A 22045-nucleotide genomic window follows, 5' to 3' on the forward strand; every position below is an offset into this window, starting at 1 on the left:
CGTAAAAAAAAAAAAAAAAAAACACACACACACACACATATATATATGTAAAGTATTTTCATAATTTAAATGACTGTGGTGCTACTATATTGGAACACCCCTAACTGTATCCCTAACGGTCCCAAGGTGAACTATTATAAAAAGGTTATAAGAAATGTTTTGTCAAGATTCTTTCAATTACTTGTAATAGTTCACTATTAGATTTATTAAAAACTGTGAAAAGAGACTTTAATTCTATTCTATTGTTTTAGGTAAGTAGAATAGTGTTTCTACGTTGATGTATTTTACTTAGTACTTTTGTTATAGCTCGGTAACCTTTTATTTATAATAAACTATTGTTTTAGCAATTGTCTACTGCCAACTTTCTTCAGAATTACAAATAGAATAAAATCTTCTTAACTATGGCTTCAAGTAAGAAACTATGTGTCCATATTGTCAAGAAATGAGAGGGAAAGTATGAGTTAGCAGCATGGGATGACTGTGTTTGGGGAAAATGTTCCCCCTCACATGTGAGTAAAACTCAGGATGAGTGTAAAAATGGTGCCATCTAGTGGGAGAGAAAATAAGTAGGCCTAAGTACCCCTGGAGATTGAGGTAAGACACAGACGAGTGAATACAGGCTGTCCAGGACAATGGACACTCAACTATTTCTCAAGATGAGGGAATAGTTTAACCAACACCACCAGGCAGGGAAAGAAAATCAGGATGAGGGAACTCAAGGACACTGAAGAAGAACAAGTCCTCACCATAGATCAACAGCAAGTAATTTTAATCTAAGTCATTAATTGTAATTAACGATCAATATTAAACCTAACACCATAACACCAATTGTACTCATGTTTGGCAAACTATAATAAATTGTCATCAATTATCCAAAATAGAGGAATTTTATTCTGTTTATCATAGTTATCATTTATAAATACGGTCCACTTCATTATTTAAACCAGCCATACCAGCATATAAAAATTAATTTGGGTAATATCCCCTAACTTTTACTCCGGCGAATACCTAATTAAACAGACTGTAAGTAGTAAAAGTCCTATTACTTAAGTGGGAGGTTACAGAGAAGTTGTTATATTTAAACCATCATTGCAACAAAAATGATAACTTTAGGATTAGTGATTACTATTTAGAAGAATATAATGTAAATGAAGCTAATGCCATAAATATTGATTAAGAAGAAACTAAAACGTCCAATGAAGTTTTATTTATTAAACGTATTTTGGATTTAGATAATCACATTTCAACAACACATAAAGTAATGTTAAGTAAAATAGAGTAAAAATGTTTGTTAAGTAAGTTTAATGGAAAACAAGAAGCTGTAAATTGGATTACTTCTTTTGAGAAAGAATGTATCAGATTTAAAATACTGGATGGTCCCACCAGAGTGGAAGGCTTAAAATTGTTTATAGATGGTAATGTAAAGGAATGGTACAGTTCAAGTTTAATTAAGTTACTGTTAAATGATTGGAAAGTTTGGAAAAAATCATTTTTATTAGTTTATAGGAAAAAGAGTTGGATTACAATCCACGCAGCATTCAATTACAAGTACATGTTCGGTTCGTTGATTGATTTTGTACTCAAAAAAGAACGTTTACTTTTGGAAGGAGACAAAGATATGCCCAAAATGTGTAGAATATATCAGATAGTGTATAATTTACCATTAGATGTTCAGGATAGGCTAGATAGAGATAAGATTGTGACCGTAAATCATCTTTTAAGATAACTAAACAAAGTGATTCTAGTGTGTCCCTGAGACTAATTTTTTAGGAATAGAAATGGAAAATGTAAGGAGCTCAAAAAACTAAACAGCCTATAATAAAAATTAATCAAGATTAACTTAGTGATGGACAGATATACAGTAGTGACGGCTGTTTATGATAATGGCTTGACATGTCCATTGGTTAATGGAAAACTTGTTCGTTTATTAAAATCAAAATTGCACACACGTTTTTTTAAAAATATTTTCTCCTCTGTAATAAGCCCAACAGAAAAGGTGTATATTTTAAATAATTTGCGCATACCCCATGAAAAAAATCATATTATATGCATACAATGTTGCATTAGTATTGGTTATTTGTTATTAAAAAATAGTACAGAAGATAATAGATAGAAAATTATTTATAGAAGAAAAGAAAAAACAAAACAGAACATAAAAAAACAAAAACAGTAAGAGGTGAGAGAAAATAAAAATAAAATATTAATAATAAATAAAATACAACTGAGTACAAAAAATAAATTATGTATATATGGATATATAAATTTTACAGTACTTCAGATTCTGGGTGCTCTCCATGTCCCTATCCATACAAAATATTGCTATGTTTCTGGCATTTCTATGGCTGATGAGAGTTCCATAAATTGCATTTATTATTTATCTACGTATTTCTATTTCTCTATCAGTTCCTGATGGGAACTGACCTCCAATTCTTAGAAATGAGTTACCTATATTTACAAACCAAGAGCTAGGTACCGCAGACCCCCTTGTTATGGTATGCTAGATGTAATTGTGTATAAATAAATAAATGTAAAAATCTCTTTTTTCCTCTCTACTTTCTTTCAAGCCCTTCCATTGGCTAATCATGCTTTGGGGCAGAACCTAGTACTCCACCCCTACACATTGAGTGGCTTCCTTATGGCCTCTAAAATGCTTTTGTGTCTTCCTCTAATCTTTATGGCTGGTCATGATGTAGGTCTAGCTACCCACCCATCTGGTGTACTACTTATTCAAGAGTACTCCATCATCCTTATAAGTTCTCTGTGTGGTCAAGAGCTTTAATGCTGCTTGACCCTTAATAAGCTGCAAGCCGACCCCTTTTTTATGAGCCAGCAAATACTGATAATGAATATCCAATATACCCATTTAATTAAATTTAACTTCTTCCGCAACCTGGTGTTGTCAATATATAGCATTCTACGTGTTGGAGAAAACAAGAAGCAATGAATCTATGTTCATTGATTTTTCTTTAAAGAATAAACATAAAAAGTTTACTATGTTCCTGGACCTAATATTAACAAATAGTTTTTTATAGAAAATTTTTCAGCTCTTCTAAACTACAAATATAGATATATAAGAATTTATGCTCTCTTTTTAAGACTTACAATGATTAAATATCTTTAAAGAGCTATTACATATACATATTTATCAAAACAAGATCTATATTGAGTTGGCTACAAAATTAAAATGATAATCCAATCTAATTCTTTTAGAATGTAATTAAATAATCCATTTCTACATAACTTTTACTTTAATTTAATTTAATAAATTAAGTCACATATACTAAGGTGCTATTGGCACTTATTTATTTACAAATTTCTCATTATATACTACACTTGTAATATTTCATGCTTTTTATTTACATAAATATTTATTTTTCTTCCAAAAACACAATTTACATACCCTTTTCATTTTTATTTACACTATTTCTTTCAAATGGTCAATAGGAAGTATAGTATAATGTAGGAAAATTGATGTCTGTTCATTTCTCCCAGCTACCTGCCTTGCATAAACATAAATAAGACACATCATATTCATATCCCTTTCTCTTTTGGAAAGGTAAAACATCTAATATGAACAAAAGGAATCTTCTAAGGAGTTACTAACTCCTTTTACTTTATAATATATTGTTGTTAATTAAGTCAGTATTCTAAATCCATACTAGTACTTATAAACTCAGATTAACACATACTATTAATTCATTATACAGCATTGTCAATAAAATCAACTATATTTTAAACAAAGCACTGAAACTATCCAATAAAACAAGGTATTCTTCTAAAGAATTTTACAATAAGAATGGAGTATTATTTATACATTTTACAGGAAAGTCGCAAAACTCCCTTTATTTTAAAGAGATGGCTAATCAATCTTCAAAAGGTTTTTTTATTACCAAAAATTAGGATATATTTCTAGTTCTCAGGTGAACTGAATGAATCTCAGTCCTTAATTATGAAAAATACTATCAAATTAAATTAATTTACAATGACCTATCAAACTATGGACTTAAGTTAATTTTTTTTAACTTTCATTTTTTATAAATGGAAAATTTTATTAAGAAATTCATCAAATATAATAGATGATCTGCTTCTACCAATAATTATAATTCTTCATGATATTCTTTTGTCTCATGTGGCCATTAAATATATTAGAATTTCCCTAGTAACATTTTATTATTGCCCCTGCCAAGATGTTTAAGGCACAAAGCATTTAACGACAGATATTATTTGAGCCCCTTTTGGGTCAATATAAACACTACCTCAGTATTCTGGGTGTGTATCTAGAAGATTTCTTTATCTTCCCAAAAATTACCAATCCCATCTTTGGGACACTAGGAGACCCTATAGGTACTCCACACTAAGGGTTCTTCCTTTGACCAAACAAGTACAAATATCTGAATCCTACCTTAGGACAACAGAGAGGACATGCGTCTACTCCGAATTTGAGTGTTACTCTTCCCTAATTACTTTAAACAAATCATATTTGGATTGTTTACACAAAAAAAACATAATATTTGATCTAAAGATATTTTATTTTCTACTTTTGGGGTGCTAATTAATTATGGGAATATGTTATTTCTCACTGTAATTGGCATTTTTTTTTCAGAACTAAGACAATATAAAACTTATTTTAAATGTAATTATCATTTATTAAAAATATATTCCATATTTATTTTATTTAGTATTAAAGTTTGATTACTTAAAACTTTGGTATGGTCAATCACTGTAACGGCCATCTTTCTACTTTCTTATTTTCAAACACTACAACAGTTTCCTGTTATTAATTTAGTTATTTAAATCAATGCCATTTATCCGAGACTGCCACATATCACCATATAATAGTAAGCGGCCTTTCCTCACATGGGCCAAGACCATATTGCCCCCAAAAACTCATATTTCAAAATCAGTAGAATGATCAGTACAGTTGGCAAATCTCTGTTATAATTATAATTCAAGTTCCTAATAATTGATTGTTTATCTACTGAAAGTTTTTCATGAAACCCTTCTAATATGATTAGTTAATTTGCTAATCGTGAAGTTTTATCTCCTTGATTTAAGAAGTTGATTAGACTAATTATGGTTTGACAATTCTCATTCTTGGGTTTTACGTCCTGGAACTCATTCTTATGTTGGAGAAATTCTTCATTGGTATCCTTTGGACAAATCAAAGGAGTTTCTTTAATCTCTAAAATTTCTTCACAGGGTTCAAGGTAAAGTTAGCTCCTTCTTGTCCGTTGGAAAAAGTTTTTTACTTTCTTTAATTTCTCCATAAAAACTGGGGGAAGTTTTTGGTATTCTAGGCTATGATTTTCAGTCATAAGGGGTTCCTTCTTTGTCTCCAGACCCTCAATTTCCTGGTCTTTAAGCTCTTCAATATTGTTTTCTTCTTTATTTACAGCAGAGGTATCATATTGATTTTCTGTCTTCAGGTCTTCAATTTTGTTTTCTATTTTCTCTTCAGCAGGATTAGAGCTTTTCATTTAAAGCAGTCCTCTAAACTTTTCCCAATTTTTTGTACAAATTTACCAAGATTTTCATCCACCCTTTAGGTCCTTACATCTATCTTTCTTCCTAGTCGATCAACATTATCATTTATCACTTCACCCATCTTTCTTTCAAATAAATCAAAATTTTCATTCATTTGTTTCTGAAAATTCAGGAGGAGCTTCATCACATAGTTGTATTCTTTATTTGGATCACTGTTTCTCCAGCTGATCCCTCACCCTGATCTGTTGGTTCTTTTAAGGTTTCACTTAGAGGTGCCACTTATTAATTGGAATTTCAAATAGAGTATAATGATTCACAAATGGGCCAAACCAAATTCATAATGACAAATCAAAGTGTCTCCTCTACTAACACACCTGAATTCTGATGGAGTGACAGCGGTCACAGCCTGTTCCAATAGGACGACTTCTTCATTGGTTGCTAGCCATGAACAGGGCTCGCTTAAAGGAACTTGAAAGCACCCTGATATGATTTTTTAAAGACCTACAGATTCTGTTGATAATAGCAGATGTGGAGCCTTATCAGTCGGTGATTCAGGTTCGGTCACAGAAATCAGAGGGTTCACCCTTCTGTCAACAGTTCTGTTTTCTTTCTGAATCCTGGATAGAGGAGGCAAAGGGGTTACTCTCAGGTAAAGGCATAGGGTTCTCACCATTGTATTTGATAAACTGAAAATTTTTGGCTATACCTTGAGTAATTGAACTAGTTGGATGAATAGGTACAAGCTGGATGACAGGCTACTGGAAATGGAGGCTTTGAAAGTGTTGAGAAAGGTACCCTCCAGGGTTGTCACAGTATCTAACTCCAGAATAATAAATAGGAAAACCTGAGGGGGTAAAAGGAGAAACGTCTCCATTAATAGTTTGAGGTGGTGAAGGAGGCGATCTGACCCTCATCTGTTGGAGATCAATGCAATGGCGGTACTGTAGTCCAGAACCTTCGCTCATGTTAACAATGGTTTTCTTCAACTGTTTTTGCTCCAGATGGAGTGCTCTAACAGAATATTGTTCAGAACAGAAGTGGTTCGCTCCGTCACTGGCCCGCCTTACACGAGAGTATCTTTCACTTCCGCCAGGAAAATGATGCTGCATTTCCTTCAAGCAGTCTTTTCCACCTGAAGGTAAACTTTGAGAGTCCTGAAGAGGTGGTTAGAAGTGATGCTTCCAAAGCCTGTTCTTCTGTGGAGCATTTCGAGGACCAATTTTCACAACTTGGGGACTGTTTCCATCTCCCAAAATTTCTCTATTGTGTCATTGAGTTCATTTGGAAGTGGTAATTGACAAGAGGTAATTAGTGCAACATTTATCTCCTTTGAGCCCGAGTTAGGTGTTAAAGATCCCATGATCACCCAGCCAAATATTGTTTTCATAGTGTTGGGGTAACTCTCCTTACTTACACACTCGCCTGATAGAATTTGTCCGACTAAATCGGCACCTAGTAAAAAATCGATGGGACCCTGGATCAGACCCCTTTTATCAGCCAAGTCGTAATTTTGAAAATGTTCGTGAATCACATTGGGGATTGGACAGGAAGGTATCTTATAGGTTATCTTCGGAAAGATTACGGCATTTGTTTTAAGACGTGGATGGAATATGTGCTGGGGCCCTAAGGTGCAACACACCTGAAAATTCCCACCTTTAGTTGGGTTATCTCCGAAACTATGCAATGGCTGGGGGTTACATTCTGCTCCAAACCTAAACTTTGTGCGCAGGCTGATGTAATAAACGATCGTTGTGATCTACAGTTGATCAAAATTCCTATGGGCTAGTATTGTCCATTACGGTCCTTAATTCGAGCTATCGCAGTACCTAATAGTACTGAGTCACTGGACTCGGATAACGATGACAGAACTGAACTCTTTGAGTCCCTAGTTTTCTTGTCAGAACCTTGCATATTTTCTGGAGAAGGATCTCGCTCTAATACATCATTATTTTGGGAAGATGAAGAAGTATTAGTAACCTTCCCATCTGCGTCATTCGTCCGCTTATTAGATGTTGGAAAATGCAACAATGGATGATGTCGCCTTTCGCATTTATTACAAGAGCCAGGGGAAGGGCATCTATTGGTATAATGACTAGGCAATAAACAGTTGTAACATAAATTTAGCGGTCGTATTTTATCGAAACGTTGTTTTGGTTCTATTGAGCGAAAGTGCGAGCACCTATACAAACGATGTCTTTCTCGGCATAAAGGACAATTATTATGTATAAGAAGATGGTCAGGGTTGCGGTCAAAAAAAGAACAAATAGTTATAAACTATCCTTCTTATATTTAAATTTTTACGGTCAACTATATATACATACATAGACAATTATTATGCGTCATGGACCCATCGGTAGACATTAAAACCTTTTTAGTAAAATTTTGAGAACTGTGGGAAGGTGAATGTTGAATATTTAAAAAGAAATTCGAAATTAGGGTGTCAGTTTGTAATTGTATTACAATTATTATTATCAGCTGCAGAACAAAATTCATTCTCAAAACGCTCCGTGATTTACGGTCCAATAACCTGAGGCAATACGTCATCAATATAAATCCGGAAGGATCCTGAAGATTCATATTTTTGAAGGCCGTCGCACTCTCCAACACTACCTCGGCAAAATTTTGCAAAGATCGATACTCAAATTTTGTAATCGGTTTGAAACTAAAAATGTTTATTAAATAATTTGTGGCAATAATTCGTTTATTGTATTATTTCTGTACCAGAGCTGCCCAGACTTGTTCATAAGTCAGAAGTTGTTATAATGGACGATATCGATTGTAGCGCTGAACCTTTTAAAGCGGACTTAAAATAATGAAATTTTTGTATTTCACTCAAATTTACATTATAGTGAATTAAAGAAATAAAGGTGTCTTTAAATGAAACCCAATTCGAAATTTGGCCATTAAATAAGGGTAGATTAATGGTTGGTAATTTAATCCGCGATTCGAAGTCAAATTTATTAATATTTTAGATAACAGACTGGCTGGTGGCGGTTGTTTCCCCTGTAATTCCAAAAGACAAAGCCTCATAATACATATTTCTAGTCTTAGACCGTGAAGCATCAAATCGCGAGATCGATCCATCTTCTAAAATTCTAGCTAGAGATTTTGCCTCTTTAAAACATCCCTGAAATTTATCAAAAGCAATATCTAACGTAGATAATCGGGCTTTAAATAAATTTACTTTTCCAGGATTTTCTGAACAGGAATACCCTATATCCCTGGTATCTTTTTTATCTTGAGCTAAATCTAATAATTCATCCTCAAGCTCAGATAATTCAATATTATTTTTATCAACTTTTGGCGCCATTACTTACCTTTCAAAACAAAATATAAAATAATTAATAAAATTATCATGCACAACTTCACTATTAAAATAATTGAGTTAATTAATAAAAATTATATTCTAGGCCCGGAAAACCAAAATTATGCTCAAATATACAAATGAATGTTTATATCCAAGGCCCTAACTAGGAGATGATGGTTGGGGATGCGGTCAAAATGAATCACAAATAAGTTGGTGTAGCTTATTTAATTGTGCCAACGTTTCGGCTAGAGATTCTAACCTTCATCAGGGCTAAGAACAGAACAAGATAACAACCAATAAGTATAGAAAATAAAAAATAAAATATAAACAGAATGACATAAAGTGAATAATTTTACAGAATGGAATTAATAAAATGAAGTTATGAGAGAAGTGGAAAATAAAATGGATACATAGGTGACTTTGGCACAATTAAATAAGCTACACCAACTTATTTGTGTTTCATTTTGGCCGCACCCCCAACCATCATCTCCTAGTAAATAAATTTTTATATCCAAGGCCTGGAGGATCAAAATTATGTTCAAATATACAAATAAATGTTTAAACCAATGCCCGGAAGACCAAAACTATGTTAAAATTTACAAATAAATATTTATATCCAAGGCCCAGAGGATCAAAAAATATGTTAAGCCACCTCAAATCGACTTTGTCTCCTTGTCGGAAAGCTTAACTAAAAAAAAACAAAATAAATGCTGGCTCGGATAGAAACATTTATTTGTAAAGTAAATAAAACAAAACAATAAATTAAATTAAAAACAAAAAGAAACTTTCCAAAAATATAGAACCAAATTTTTAAAAAATCCTTCTTTTGAAAAAAAATACAATAAAAAAAAAAATAAAATTGTTATTTACAATGTTTTTTTACTAAATGATGGGTCCGATGGGTCGGGGTCCTGAACTTCGTTCCAAAAGGTCGGTGATAACTTCTGTTCTTAAAAGTAGGTGGGCCCACACAGCGAACCGGCGCTCTGATGATCACGTAGCAAGGTCTGGTGACCAATATAGCGACAGGGTGACTGTCCTACACCAAGCCGACAGGGCGACTGTATGTAGGTTACTCGACAGGGCGACTATAAGTAGGCTACTCCACAGGGTGACTATATCATACTAAGTCAATGGGCGACTGTACATAGGCTACTACTTGTTGTACTGTTGTGGCAAATAATCCTAGCCGGTATTTCACCATGTAAACATTAGCACAAGTATAATTCCCTTCATTTAAAAAAAACATACCTATAATGTAATTAAAACTATTAACTGCCTATTTAAAATATTTACATTTTAATTAATATATATGGCGTTAACACAATTAAATTTAACTTTTTCCTTAACATGGTATTATCAATATTGTCATAGCCTTATAGTATTTCACTAGTCTTTTAAAAGAAAATATTTTAGAATTAGAGTGAATACTTAACAAGCCTGTTATCACACTGATATTAATACAAAACTTTATGGGAAGTACAGATCACAGAAATTTTGTAATATAAAGTTGAAACTTTTTGGGGAGGAGTGTGGTATTATACGAAAATTTAAAATGGGTTAAATAATTCAAAAAGTAAATATATAAACAGTAAAAAACTTCTGAAACTAACTGTAGGAGAATAAAAAAATAAAAACATGTAATCAATCACATAAACACATCATCAGGATACTATTCTTATTTGTACCACATAAATTGTAATTAATATTCTATTGTAGTTTGAATGTTAAATAGATAAAAATTTTAGTTTTATTTTGAAGTTTATATTTTCTATCCTTGAAATTAATAATAACATTAATTACCTTGTCATCTGAATTTCCTTCAGTACAACCATTTTTAGCTAGCTTCTCAGTTTTGGCGGCTGAAGTTTGTTTTGTGGTAATATGATATGGTTCAAAAACTACATAATCTGATCTGACCTCAGTCATTGCTCTTATAGGTCCTTTTCTACGTTGTTTGTCAACAGTTAAGTTATTGGTATCAGATATCTCTGAAAATGCATCTGAATGTTCACTGGCTCTTCGAGGTCTTGGAAGATCAGGAAGAAATTCAAGATCAGAACGACTATGTATGGCCATAAAACGATGTATTACACCTAAAGTTTTAGTTGTTTGTTCCGCAATTTCTTCTAGTTTTCGAAGACGAAAATCAACAGACTAAAAGAAAAAGTAAATATTATCCTCTTTGAATACATAGATAGTAGAAAAGTGAATACAATTTACTAAACAGAATATTAATTATATATATTAATAACATTTTATCGATCAATTGACTAACTTAATTAAGGCTCATCTTTTTGTGTCAAACAAGATAGCTAAATAACATTTAAGAAAAAGTAAAACTTTAAGTAGTCAATGACTGCCTAATTAAAGCATATAAAAATATCTAATAATCCATTAAAGCACTTTAATTCTAAAAATACAGTGCATGGTGAATCAATAACAAATTTTTCAATTATTTTCATATTTTTTTTTTAATCACTTTTACTGTTGATTTTGCAAGACATAATGCAGCTTAAGTCACTCATGAGAAAAAAATACCAGCTAGAATGAGCACTTGACTGTTAATAATCTTTGGCTTTCTAATGAAAATACAAATTTACAATTACCTGAATAGTGGAATTTTGAGTATTTTCTTTTTGATTTATATCTTCTACTTTCTGGTAAATATGATCAACTTTGTCAGTTGTCTGCTTAATTCTTTCATCAGTTGATTGTTGTAGTTTTGACTCTTTCTCCCGGAAATATCCTTCTACACACTCTTCTTCAAAATCATACAGTCGTTCTAAGTCTTCAGAATCCAAAAAGAGTTTTAAACCATTATCATAAGTTTCTTGAACACCTTTCAGTTTTCTTCGGAGAAATTTAAATAATAAATAAACGTGGCAAAATGCTATAAGAGGGGGAGGTAAAACTGGTTTTTGCTCATATTCCATAACAACAGTAAATCTCTGAAACATCCAAACCTGAAACAAAAAAAATTATATTAAATAAATCCTATTTTTTATTAAATTTAACAACCATCCATTACATAACATTAACTTGAATTTTTCTAAACCATCCCACATACCTACAAGGCATTAAAATTCACCATAAATGATTATCAATATTAAATAACAACTGAATCATGTAACAATAATTGCTCACCTGATGTGCTATAGCATTTACTTCAATAAAAATGTTGTTGAACACTGCTATCAGAAGATTAATGAGCAATATATTAGCAACTAGCAAATATGTTGACATTACTACAACAGTTATCCAACGACCAGTCTGACATGCTTCCATTCCAGGTTCATCACCACAAGGAGGATCAATTGAATCAGCAAATACCTTAAATCCATTGATAAAATAACCAACAACATATTCAAATTCATGATTTTTTTTTTTAATATTTTTACAATTAGATTGAATACTCTTCAAGTAATGGAAGAAGATTCAAATTAATATGGTTTAATCAAACTAGTGAAAAATAGATAAGCAACTAATATAATCAAAAGAGATTAAGTACAAATAGTTGTCAACAAACAACAATTAAATATTACAAAAATTATTAATTAACAGAAAGTATATGAGATAAACTGTAAAGAGATAAATTGTTATGCTAATTATGGTAATCATAGTAAATAGAAATGACTAATTTTACCTCTCCATATAACATGAAATATGGTTGAAAAAAGACATCTTTCGCAAGAGACCAATTAGGATCAGAATCAGGAAAAAGAATGGCTTGACGACAAACTCCAAAACTCATTAATACAACAAGCAAAAGGACAACAAAATATATCATGTTCTTGACCATTTTACCCATCATTGTTACTAAAGGACCTGAAATATAGTAATCAGTAATTATTTATTCAATAATAAATTTCATAGACATTATTAAATTTCTCTCACTTTCTCATACTCCCTTTGACACACACAATACAAACCAAACCTAAAACAGGAAGGATAAATATAATTGGGAAAGCTGATTTGATTTCATCAATTCCCTCTTGATCTTAATTCTAATTTTGAATACAAAATTGGATGGGATTTAATACATTTTGAGAGATTAAGTCTGGTTCACCTTAAAGGTGACACTAAATTGAATGTAAAATAAAAAAAAAAATGACAAAAACTGAATATATCACCTTTTATATCTCCATCCCTCAATTCATGTAATTGATATAATAAACAATATGTAACATTAATATGGAACAGTAAATAATGAATTTTAATATTATATACTTGCCTAAATATTTGTTGACTCCTAATATATTCAAAATTCTAAGATACCAATAAACAATATCTACACAAAACATAACTCTTCCCATAGCCATCGATGTAGGTTTCAACCTCAAAGAAAGACCAATTAAAAAAAATATAATTGCAATAGCATCACATGGATTCCACATATTCCAAGCCCAAACAGAAAACTTGTGACTAAAAAAAAAAAAAGAAGAAATTTATTAATTTTTATCCTAGGTTTATGTAATTTTTATCAGCATATTTCTATTAAATCATTTATGCAACATTATATGATTCATTACTTTTTAATGATTTTCATGCATTATTTTTCTGTAATTCATTAAAAGACGGTTTTTATAGCCAAGGATGGAGGAATCACCTTAATTATTTTCCCTAATAAAAATATATAATTATAGTATTATATTAAATATTATAATGTAGTAATTAGTGAAGAGAGAGAGAAAGTCTAAAAGTTAATGATGGATAAAATGATAGTGCCCAATAAAAGGACTGTTACATCGGGACCTGCTCGTTCTATACTGCAGGTGTCCCGAGTGTAATTTTATGCTTGTAAGTAATGTGTGGAAAAAGGGGGCTAAAAATTGTGAGACACTTTCTGCTCATAACAACATGCATTTATATTTTCTGTTTAATTTATAACGTATTAATCCCTGGAAGGGCAGTTATGGTTAATGTGTTAGGTTTTTAATTTGATTTAATTATTTATAATAATATGAAAACAGAGCATTGGGGTCTCATATATACTATTGGCTTATCTGAGTGACGTCTTCGCCGCCACGGTGACGTATCCTATCCCCTTCCTGTGTAAGTTCAGCGGTTGGCGAATATGGTGAATACCATGTATCCTCGCCGAGGTGTCTGAAAAGACGTCTTTCCTCTTCAAGGACTAGCCAGCGTGTCCTGGAGCCTGGCGTGATGGTAGGGGTAGGGCAGGTCCTAGCTTGCATGAAGCTTAGGCTGGGGCGGCATTGCAGTTGCAGCGTCTTCGGAGCCTTCCGGTGTCCGCGGAAAGGGGGGGCATCAGAAAATGAGACCCACGACCCCGACTTAATATAAATCCAAAAATCAGCCGCGAAAATCGGATTACTTAAATCCGACATACCGCCCACCTAAATTTGGCTCAGCCGGATTTACAAATAGAAAAATTCAAAGAGACGGGGAAGGCACAGTCTGCCGTAAAAAATAGGTGAATAACCCCTCTCCACATAAGAGGGCCCGTAGGCAACACGAACGATAAAATCTAACCAAACATGCAGAACAATGAAAATAAAAACCAGACAATATATACATAGATAAATGTTGACCATTAACGATTACGAATGTTCCTGGTCGACGGTCGGTGACGTGAGCCAGTTGGAGATGCGAGACGATTAAAGTACGAGGCGAATAACGACTAACGAATGTTGAACCCAAGATGTACCCTCAGGTTGCTTGTTCTGGGTCCTTTTCCGCAATCAGTGTCACCACGGAGGACGCAGGACGCTTGAGGATCTTGCCGTTAGGCGTGCGCACAGAAATGGCCCTAACTACACCGTCCTTGCCAGGAAACACCTCCGCTATTCGTGCAACGGGCCAGGTTCCAGGCATAGAGCGGTTCTCGATCATTACGACGAGGTCGCCCACAGACGGACCTGGATGATCTTTAGTCCATTTGGTTCGTTGCTGGAGTTGATGTAGGTAATCCCGCTGCTAACGAGACCATACGTGGGACACGCTTTGTTGCACCAGACGCCATCTGGAGGATAAGTTGAGACGAGAAGATTCTTCGATGTCGAGGGGAATGCTCTCTAACGGAGCACTGATCAAGAAGTGTCCCGGTGACAAGTAATTGAAATCTTCGGAGTCGTCCCGCATCGGACAGAGAGGACGGAAATTGAGCGTGCCCTCAATTCGCACCAGCACAGTGTTGAGCTCCTCGAAGGTCAGGGGCTGTCCGCCCACCACGCTCGTGAGTAGGGTCTTCACGGACTTGACCCCGGCCTCCCATAATCCACCGAAGTTAGGAGCGTGGGGTGGGATAAACCGCCATTCCACGTTTTTTTGGAGAGAAATGCTCCACCCACCGGTCGGCATTGCCTCTCAAGAAAGAGTAAAACTCTTAAGAATTTGGAGGCTCCAACGAAATTGGTACCGTTGTCGGAATGTATGCATCGAAGCAGGCCCCTTTGGGCGACGAAGCGGTCCAAAGCGGCGAGGAAAGCATCAGTGGTCAGAGATGAAACTAATTCCAAGTGGATGGCTTTGGTGGACATGCACACGAATATGCAGAAGTAGGCCTTGTTAATAGCAGCCTTCCGGCGCGGGGACGCCTTTATCAGTAGGGGACCTGCGTAATCTACGCCGACCTGCAGAAAAGGTCGGTGACGCTCGGATCTGGAACCTGGGAGGTCACCCATAAGAGGGACTTTCGGCTGGGGTTTTTGTATTCTGCACTGCGTGCATCGGTATGTGCTGCTCTTTATGACTTTCAGCACTCTTGGTACCCAGAATCGGCTCCTTAACAAAGAGAGGGTCAAAATCGGACCAGCATGAAAGTGTATGAGATGTATGTCATCGATGACGAGGCGTGTAATATGATGATCGTGAGGAAGTAGTAAGGGGTGTTTCTGGTCCTGAGGTGCCTCGGAGTTGCGGATCCTACCGCCCACCCTGATAAGCCCAACCTCATCAACAAATGGATTCAGTTGCCGGTATTCCCTGGGAACTGAAGACGAGTGCAGGTTGGGAGGCAAAGAAGTGTGCTGTACAAGACGGACACAGGCCAATAGCGCTCGAGAATATTCCTTTGCTGAAATGGGGCCGGTTAAGGGACTCGATCGAGAACGGGCATGTTCGGCGAGGCGAAGGATGAGCGCCGTAACTCGCATTAAACGCTGGAACGACGAGAACCGAGCCATCCATGCATCATCATAAATTTCTGGGGCTGCGCGAGAAAGGAGGGACATCCCTGACTCATTGGCCTTCTGATTCTGTCGGCACACCCTAAACAGGGGGAGAGTTTCTTCCCTTAACCAAGGGGGCCCGTAAAACAAGAAATACGAACCCAAAAGCTCGGTGGGAAGACATCCTCGTGAGGCAATGTCGGCGGGATTGACCTCGGACCTCACGAATCGCCATTGATCAACTTGTGACGCCTTGAGAATGGCCGAAACCCTATTTGCCTCGAAGACCTTGAGCCGATACAAGGGCGTCCGTAACCAAGTGAGGACGACCGTCGAGTCAGTGTAATACAGAGGAGGGAGGGAGGCCTCGAAGGTGATCGAGGACATGACCCTCTGAAGTAGAAGAGAGCCACAAAGCTCTAATTGAGGTATGGATTTAAATTTGGTAGGCGCTACTTTTGTTTTCGACTTCAGTAGGAAAGAGTTGATGATCCCTTCCGGCGTTAACACCCGAATGTAGACCGCAGCGGCGTAACCCTTAGATGAGGCGTCTGAGAACCCTATCAGCTGTGAACGCGAATGGGCGGTGAATACGTATCTGGGTATTCTCACATGGCTCAGAGAGGACCATCGGTTGGTCAGGGAGATCCACTTTTCCTGTAAACTCTTGGGTAGAGGCTCGTCCCAATCCAAGCCCTGACGCCACATCTCCTGGAGGAGAGTTTTGGCATGGAAAATTATGGGTGACAAGAACCCGAGGGGATCGAATGTTCGTGCGATATGCGACAAAATGACTCGTTTTGTCGCCAAGCGCTCTGGTTCTTCGACCGAAAAGGAAAAATAGTCGTCGGTGGAGCACCAGACGAGGGCCAGGATTTTGACGAAAAGGCTATCAACCTGTGGTATCGAATAAGGGGGCTGCGGATTGTCCGGGTGAGACAGAAGCTCGGTAGCATTGGATGACCACTTGCTTATCTCAAAACCCCCACGCTCAAACAAACCTATTAGCTGCGTCTTGAGCAAACGTGCCTCTTCGATGGAGTTAGCGCCAGACACGAAATCGTCGACTTAAATGGAGTTTACGAGCCGTGCGGCTGCCAGTGGGAAGCATGGGCCCTCGTCCTGCCGTAGCTGCTGAACCGTACGAATGGCTTGGTAAGCGCTGGTATTAATGCCATAAGTTACAGTGTTGAGCTGATATTCAACAACCGGCTGGGATGGATCAGCTCGCCAAAATATGTGCTGCAACTTCCGGGCCTCGGGGCACACTAGGATCTGACGGTACATCTTCACTAAGTCTCCTGTCAGTGCGATGGGATAGGATCTGAATCGGATCAGAATATCACTAAGGTCCTGCTGAAGCTTGGGGCCAGACATGAGAACGTCGTTGAGGCTCACTGCTCCCGCACTGTTGGAGGCGTCGAACACCACTCGTAACTTCGTCCCCTGTGGCTTAACTTGCCAGACGCCATGGTGAGGTATTACATACCTTGCAGGTGTGCTCGCGACCGACATGTGGCTGAGTTGCTCATATTCCGTCATGAATTGGATGTATTGTTCCTTAAGCCGCAGATCTCTTCTGAATTTATTTTCGAGGGAGTAAAGCCTACGCAGCGCAATCGAGGGGTTGAGATCGGGCTCACCAGAGGAATCCTTTCTAGGCAGTCTCACGACGTATCTGCCTTAAGCGGTGCGAGTGTGCTTTTGCGTGAATATTTTCTCCCAGAGCACGTCCTCCGGGTGTTTTAGATCAGCAGGGCCCGGTTCCTCCAGGTCCCAAAAGGCCTTAAGCTGCTCCGAGATGGATGCATCATCCTGTAGGAGGAGCGTGATGCCAGTAGGTGCAGCGCTGCTAGAGCAAGTCCCCATCACGACTTTGCCGAAGACTGTTGGCAGAAAATATAGTCGACCGTCCCCGAAGGCCTTAGTGGGGGCACCAGTAACGAGGCGGGGGTATAGGTCAACGCCTACGGGCAAGTCGATGGGGCCGGGAACGCCAAAAGAAGGGTCGGCCAAGACGTGTTGCGACAAATCTCCGATCACCCGCGAAGGAACCGGACGCCTGGGTAAGTCGGATGTGATACTTTCAACAACGAGCGCACGGACCTTGAAGTTATCGTCGATAAGGGACCGAAGACTAAACGTCATCGCACCCTTGATGTCGGCGACCTGAGTACCTCCCAAACCGGCGATTCTTCGTTGCGAGTTCGGCAGTAACAGAGGTGTACTGGCTGCCGGAATCCAGTAGTAGCAGTGCGTGCGCGGAATGCTTCGAGCCACACAATTGGGCGCGTGCAGTGCCCATTAGAGCCTCCGAACAAGGGTTGGTAGTGGCGCGTGTGTGGCCCACGAAATAGCTTGACTTCGACGAATTTCCCTTTTCGAGAGAACCGGCTGAATCTCCAACGTGCAGCGCGCTGTGATGCTTGGCGCGGCAAAATCTGCACGTGAATTCCGAAGGACACCTTGGAGCGTGGTGACCTGGCCTCAGGCAGTTCCGGCATAGACCGGATGACTTGATAAAGTCGTTTCGCTCCTGAAGAGGCAAGGCCAGAAAGCGGAAGCACCGCCCCAATAGGTGCCGCCCTCGCAATGGGGACAACGTTCTTTGCCGGGAGAGGTTGACTTTGGGCGCGGAGAAGTGCCAGACGACCGACGACGCCTTGATCCGCCCGACTTCCTCGGAGACGCGCGCCTAGGTGGCGACCCGGATGGATCCGGAGAGACGTTAGCGAAAGGACAACTTTTGCTGGTAAACAAGGGAACTTCGCCCTTTCCTCTACCGGCGGGCTTAGCACGTGAAGCGTCGGAATGAGGCTGCATGTTGAATTCGTGAGACAGCTTGCACGCCATTAGTCTGTGTCTCACGAACGCTATCACCTCATCGGCGGTGGGAAATTCGCTGCTTGCATGGGAAAGCTCAAAGTGCCGTCTGGTGACGGGGTCCAAAGCTCGGAGAACTAATGTGGACAGGATGACATCCGTCTCGTCCTCTAAAGCCAAACCCCGAAACGACTCGACCCCCTCACCAACCTCGGCCAAATATGCAGCGTACTTCGCGCGTTCTCCGCCAGACGTGGAGAATTTGTGGTTCAAGACCCTTTGCAGGCACCTTGAAGCGAGAACGCGCGGATTATTATATTCACGCACCAGCGCGTCCCAAATCGGCTGATAGGAGTTGGCATCGAAAGGGAATCTGGCTAGCAGCGACGCGGGTTCCCCACTAAGAGCACTCTTTAAATAGTGCATCTTATTCACGGGTGCCAATTGCGTGTTGTCGTGAACAAGAGCGACACATGTGTCCCGAAACCGTGGCCAGGAGGATAGCTCACCGTCGAATCCCGGGATCCGAATGTTGGGCAGTTGGGACGGGTACGTTGGCGCGGCAAAGACCGTTTTAGCCCCCTGAGCGGTGAAATCGCGCTGAGCCCTAATTCTGCGGTACCGCACCTCGACCTGTCGCAGGTCGTTTCGTAACATGTAATCCGCTTCCCAATCGGACGGCATCGCAGAAGCTACCGGGGACGCGTATGCGGAGTCCAACTCATCCCAAATTGTCTCATATTCAGCCCAAAGTGTCTTGCACTCGTCATAATCGACTTCAAAATCGATAAACGAGTCATCGTCCGCGGCGGTGACGAGTGCAAGTGAGCCTAACTTGAGGAGACCCCACCTAACGCGTCGTAGCTTGCACTCCAGTGACCGAACCCTATCGATTTCGGCATTCGATTGATCATTTAATCCCATTTTTTAATTTATTAAAACGTTTCAATATAATTTCAGCGATTCGCGATCGATGTGTAAACAATATACAATAATCAGCGATATTTTATTTTATTTTTATTACGTTAAATAAATAATCGTAACAGGTGAACGAATTAATCCTGAACGTTATTAATAAAATAATGAATATTAGATAAATAAATAGGTTGTAAAACTATACTTTTTTTTTTTAAATAACAACAATATATTAACAAAAAACACTCACACAATAAATACACATTCATTCATACATAAATACGAGCATGCAACACAAAGAATTAATTACTATTATTTTTTTTTTTTTTACTAACGGAACTTTAAATAAATTTTAACACAAATAATAAATTAGCTACGTATAAACAATGAGGCGCTCGGTGAATTGACCTATAATGCCTAACAGGTCTTGCGTGAGTCTGCAGAAGGAATTAGGCTCGAATAACAGACTGGACACCCACGTACGTTAAATCTATTAACTCTTTTTAAATTATTACGCATTTAATAATAATTAAATTTGTGCTAACTCATATAAATAATTATAAGGACAATTAAAAGTGGGCGAAATGTCTCACACAAAAATTATTTTTATAAGTCTCATTATACTCCACACTGAAATCCTCATCCGGATTGCACCAATTTTGTTACATCGGGACCTGCTCGTTCTATACTGCAGGTGTCCCGAGTGTAATTTTATGCTTGTAAGTAATGTGTGGAAAAAGGGGGCTAAAAATTGTGAGACACTTTCTGCTCATAACAACATGCATTTATATTTTCTGTTTAATTTATAACGTATTAATCCCTGGAAGGGCAGTTATGGTTAATGTGTTAGGTTTTTAATTTGATTTAATTATTTATAATAATATGAAAACAGAGCATTGGGGTCTCATATATACTATTGGCTTATCTGAGTGACGTCTTCGCCGCCACGGTGACGTATCCTATCCCCTTCCTGTGTAAGTTCAGCGGTTGGCGAATATGGTGAATACCATGTATCCTCGCCGAGGTGTCTGAAAAGACGTCTTTCCTCTTCAAGGACTAGCCAGCGTGTCCTGGAGCCTGGCGTGATGGTAGGGGTAGGGCAGGTCCTAGCTTGCATGAAGCTTAGGCTGGGGCGGCATTGCAGTTGCAGCGTCTTCGGAGCCTTCCGGTGTCCGCGAAAAGGGGGGGGCATCAGAAAATGAGACCCCCGACCCCGACTTTATATAAATCCAAAAATCAGCCGCGAAAATCGGATTACTTAAATCCGACAAGGACAACTAATAGAACAAAGCATTTTTACTAAATGAGAAATATTAAACTAAAACTTAATTTATATAAAATCTTTACACTTTCTTGAGACTGGTTATTATTGTTTAAATAAATTTTATACAATTTTAGTCTCAAAACTAGTTTTATTGGTCTTAGATACTTGGAACATTAGTTTATCATTAAAATAATAGACAAAAAAGGGTCTATTTGGTACTAGAAAACACGAAGTCCTTCAAAAAAATTCTAAAGGAGATTGCAAGAGAGATTAGTGCATTATATCAGAAGGCTTAATTGAATCAATCAGGTGATCTCCTGGAAACGGTTTTGGGGCATACTCTAAAAGTAAGTAATTGATTACTTTCTCAACTTATTCGCCAGCTGTTATGGCAGAGCTTCAGAGGGTGGAGCTAATCAGAAATTCTCGCCTTAAAAAAAATAAACAAAGGGATAACTCTGCTCTGTGGTAGTAAAGAAGGAAGGCTTTAGAGGGTGTATGGAAGGGAGAGATTTAAGGACACTTCAGGTTGGGCACTTGGAGAGGACATTTCTATTTAGATCTCCGTGAAATGTATGTCTGGCTTGGCCAATGACTGGCACTGATGATATGGTCCTTTCAGATAGAGAATTGTATAAGAGAATAGCCGGCAACCAAACTATTTGTATTTATCGATATATTAAATTGTTAAATAAATAATTTGTTTAGTTCAGGAATGTTAATACTTATATAAAAATGCATGAAAGATAGCATTATTAGATGACATCCAGCTTGTGAGGATTTACAAGAGCTTTACCAAGACCCTCCTGAACCCTTGATGAATTTGAAAAATTTACACCCTTAGCAAGTTTGAAAATCCTGGACCCTTTAATAAAGGAGGGTCTGAACAACTTTTTAGAATTTATTTGAAATTGCTTATTGTTTTAATATAAAAACACTGTTATTATCAAAGAAAAGCTAAACCTCTATTTGAAAATAAAAATGGTGGAAGATTGCTGATTGACTGTGTGTATCAGTAGAGAGAGAATGGGGGAGCTGGCACACTGATTTGAGGAGCCAATCAGAAGCCAGCATTTTGATGACGTCACACATGGCGGGAGATTTGAATTCAAATATTCG

General features: G+C 37.7%; 1 protein-coding gene across 1 annotated transcript in view; it reads right to left on the reverse strand.

Annotated features, from left to right (window-relative positions):
- The window catches only part of Trpm (transient receptor potential cation channel, subfamily M), a gene marked incomplete at its 5' end in the record, with an annotated part of 97365 nt that overhangs the window by 13198 nt on the left and 62122 nt on the right, over positions 1-22045 (reverse strand). Inside the window, 5 exon segments of the mRNA XM_067051072.1 lie at positions 10595-10948; positions 11401-11757; positions 11939-12124; positions 12438-12619; positions 13026-13216. Of these exon segments, the coding sequence (XP_066907173.1) occupies positions 10595-10948; positions 11401-11757; positions 11939-12124; positions 12438-12619; positions 13026-13216 (1270 nt within the window).

Source organism: Halyomorpha halys, unplaced genomic scaffold, assembly GCF_000696795.3.
Source record: "Halyomorpha halys isolate HHAL.00 unplaced genomic scaffold, Hhal_1.1 Scaffold1260.1, whole genome shotgun sequence".
Taxonomy (NCBI): domain Eukaryota; kingdom Metazoa; phylum Arthropoda; class Insecta; order Hemiptera; family Pentatomidae; genus Halyomorpha; species Halyomorpha halys.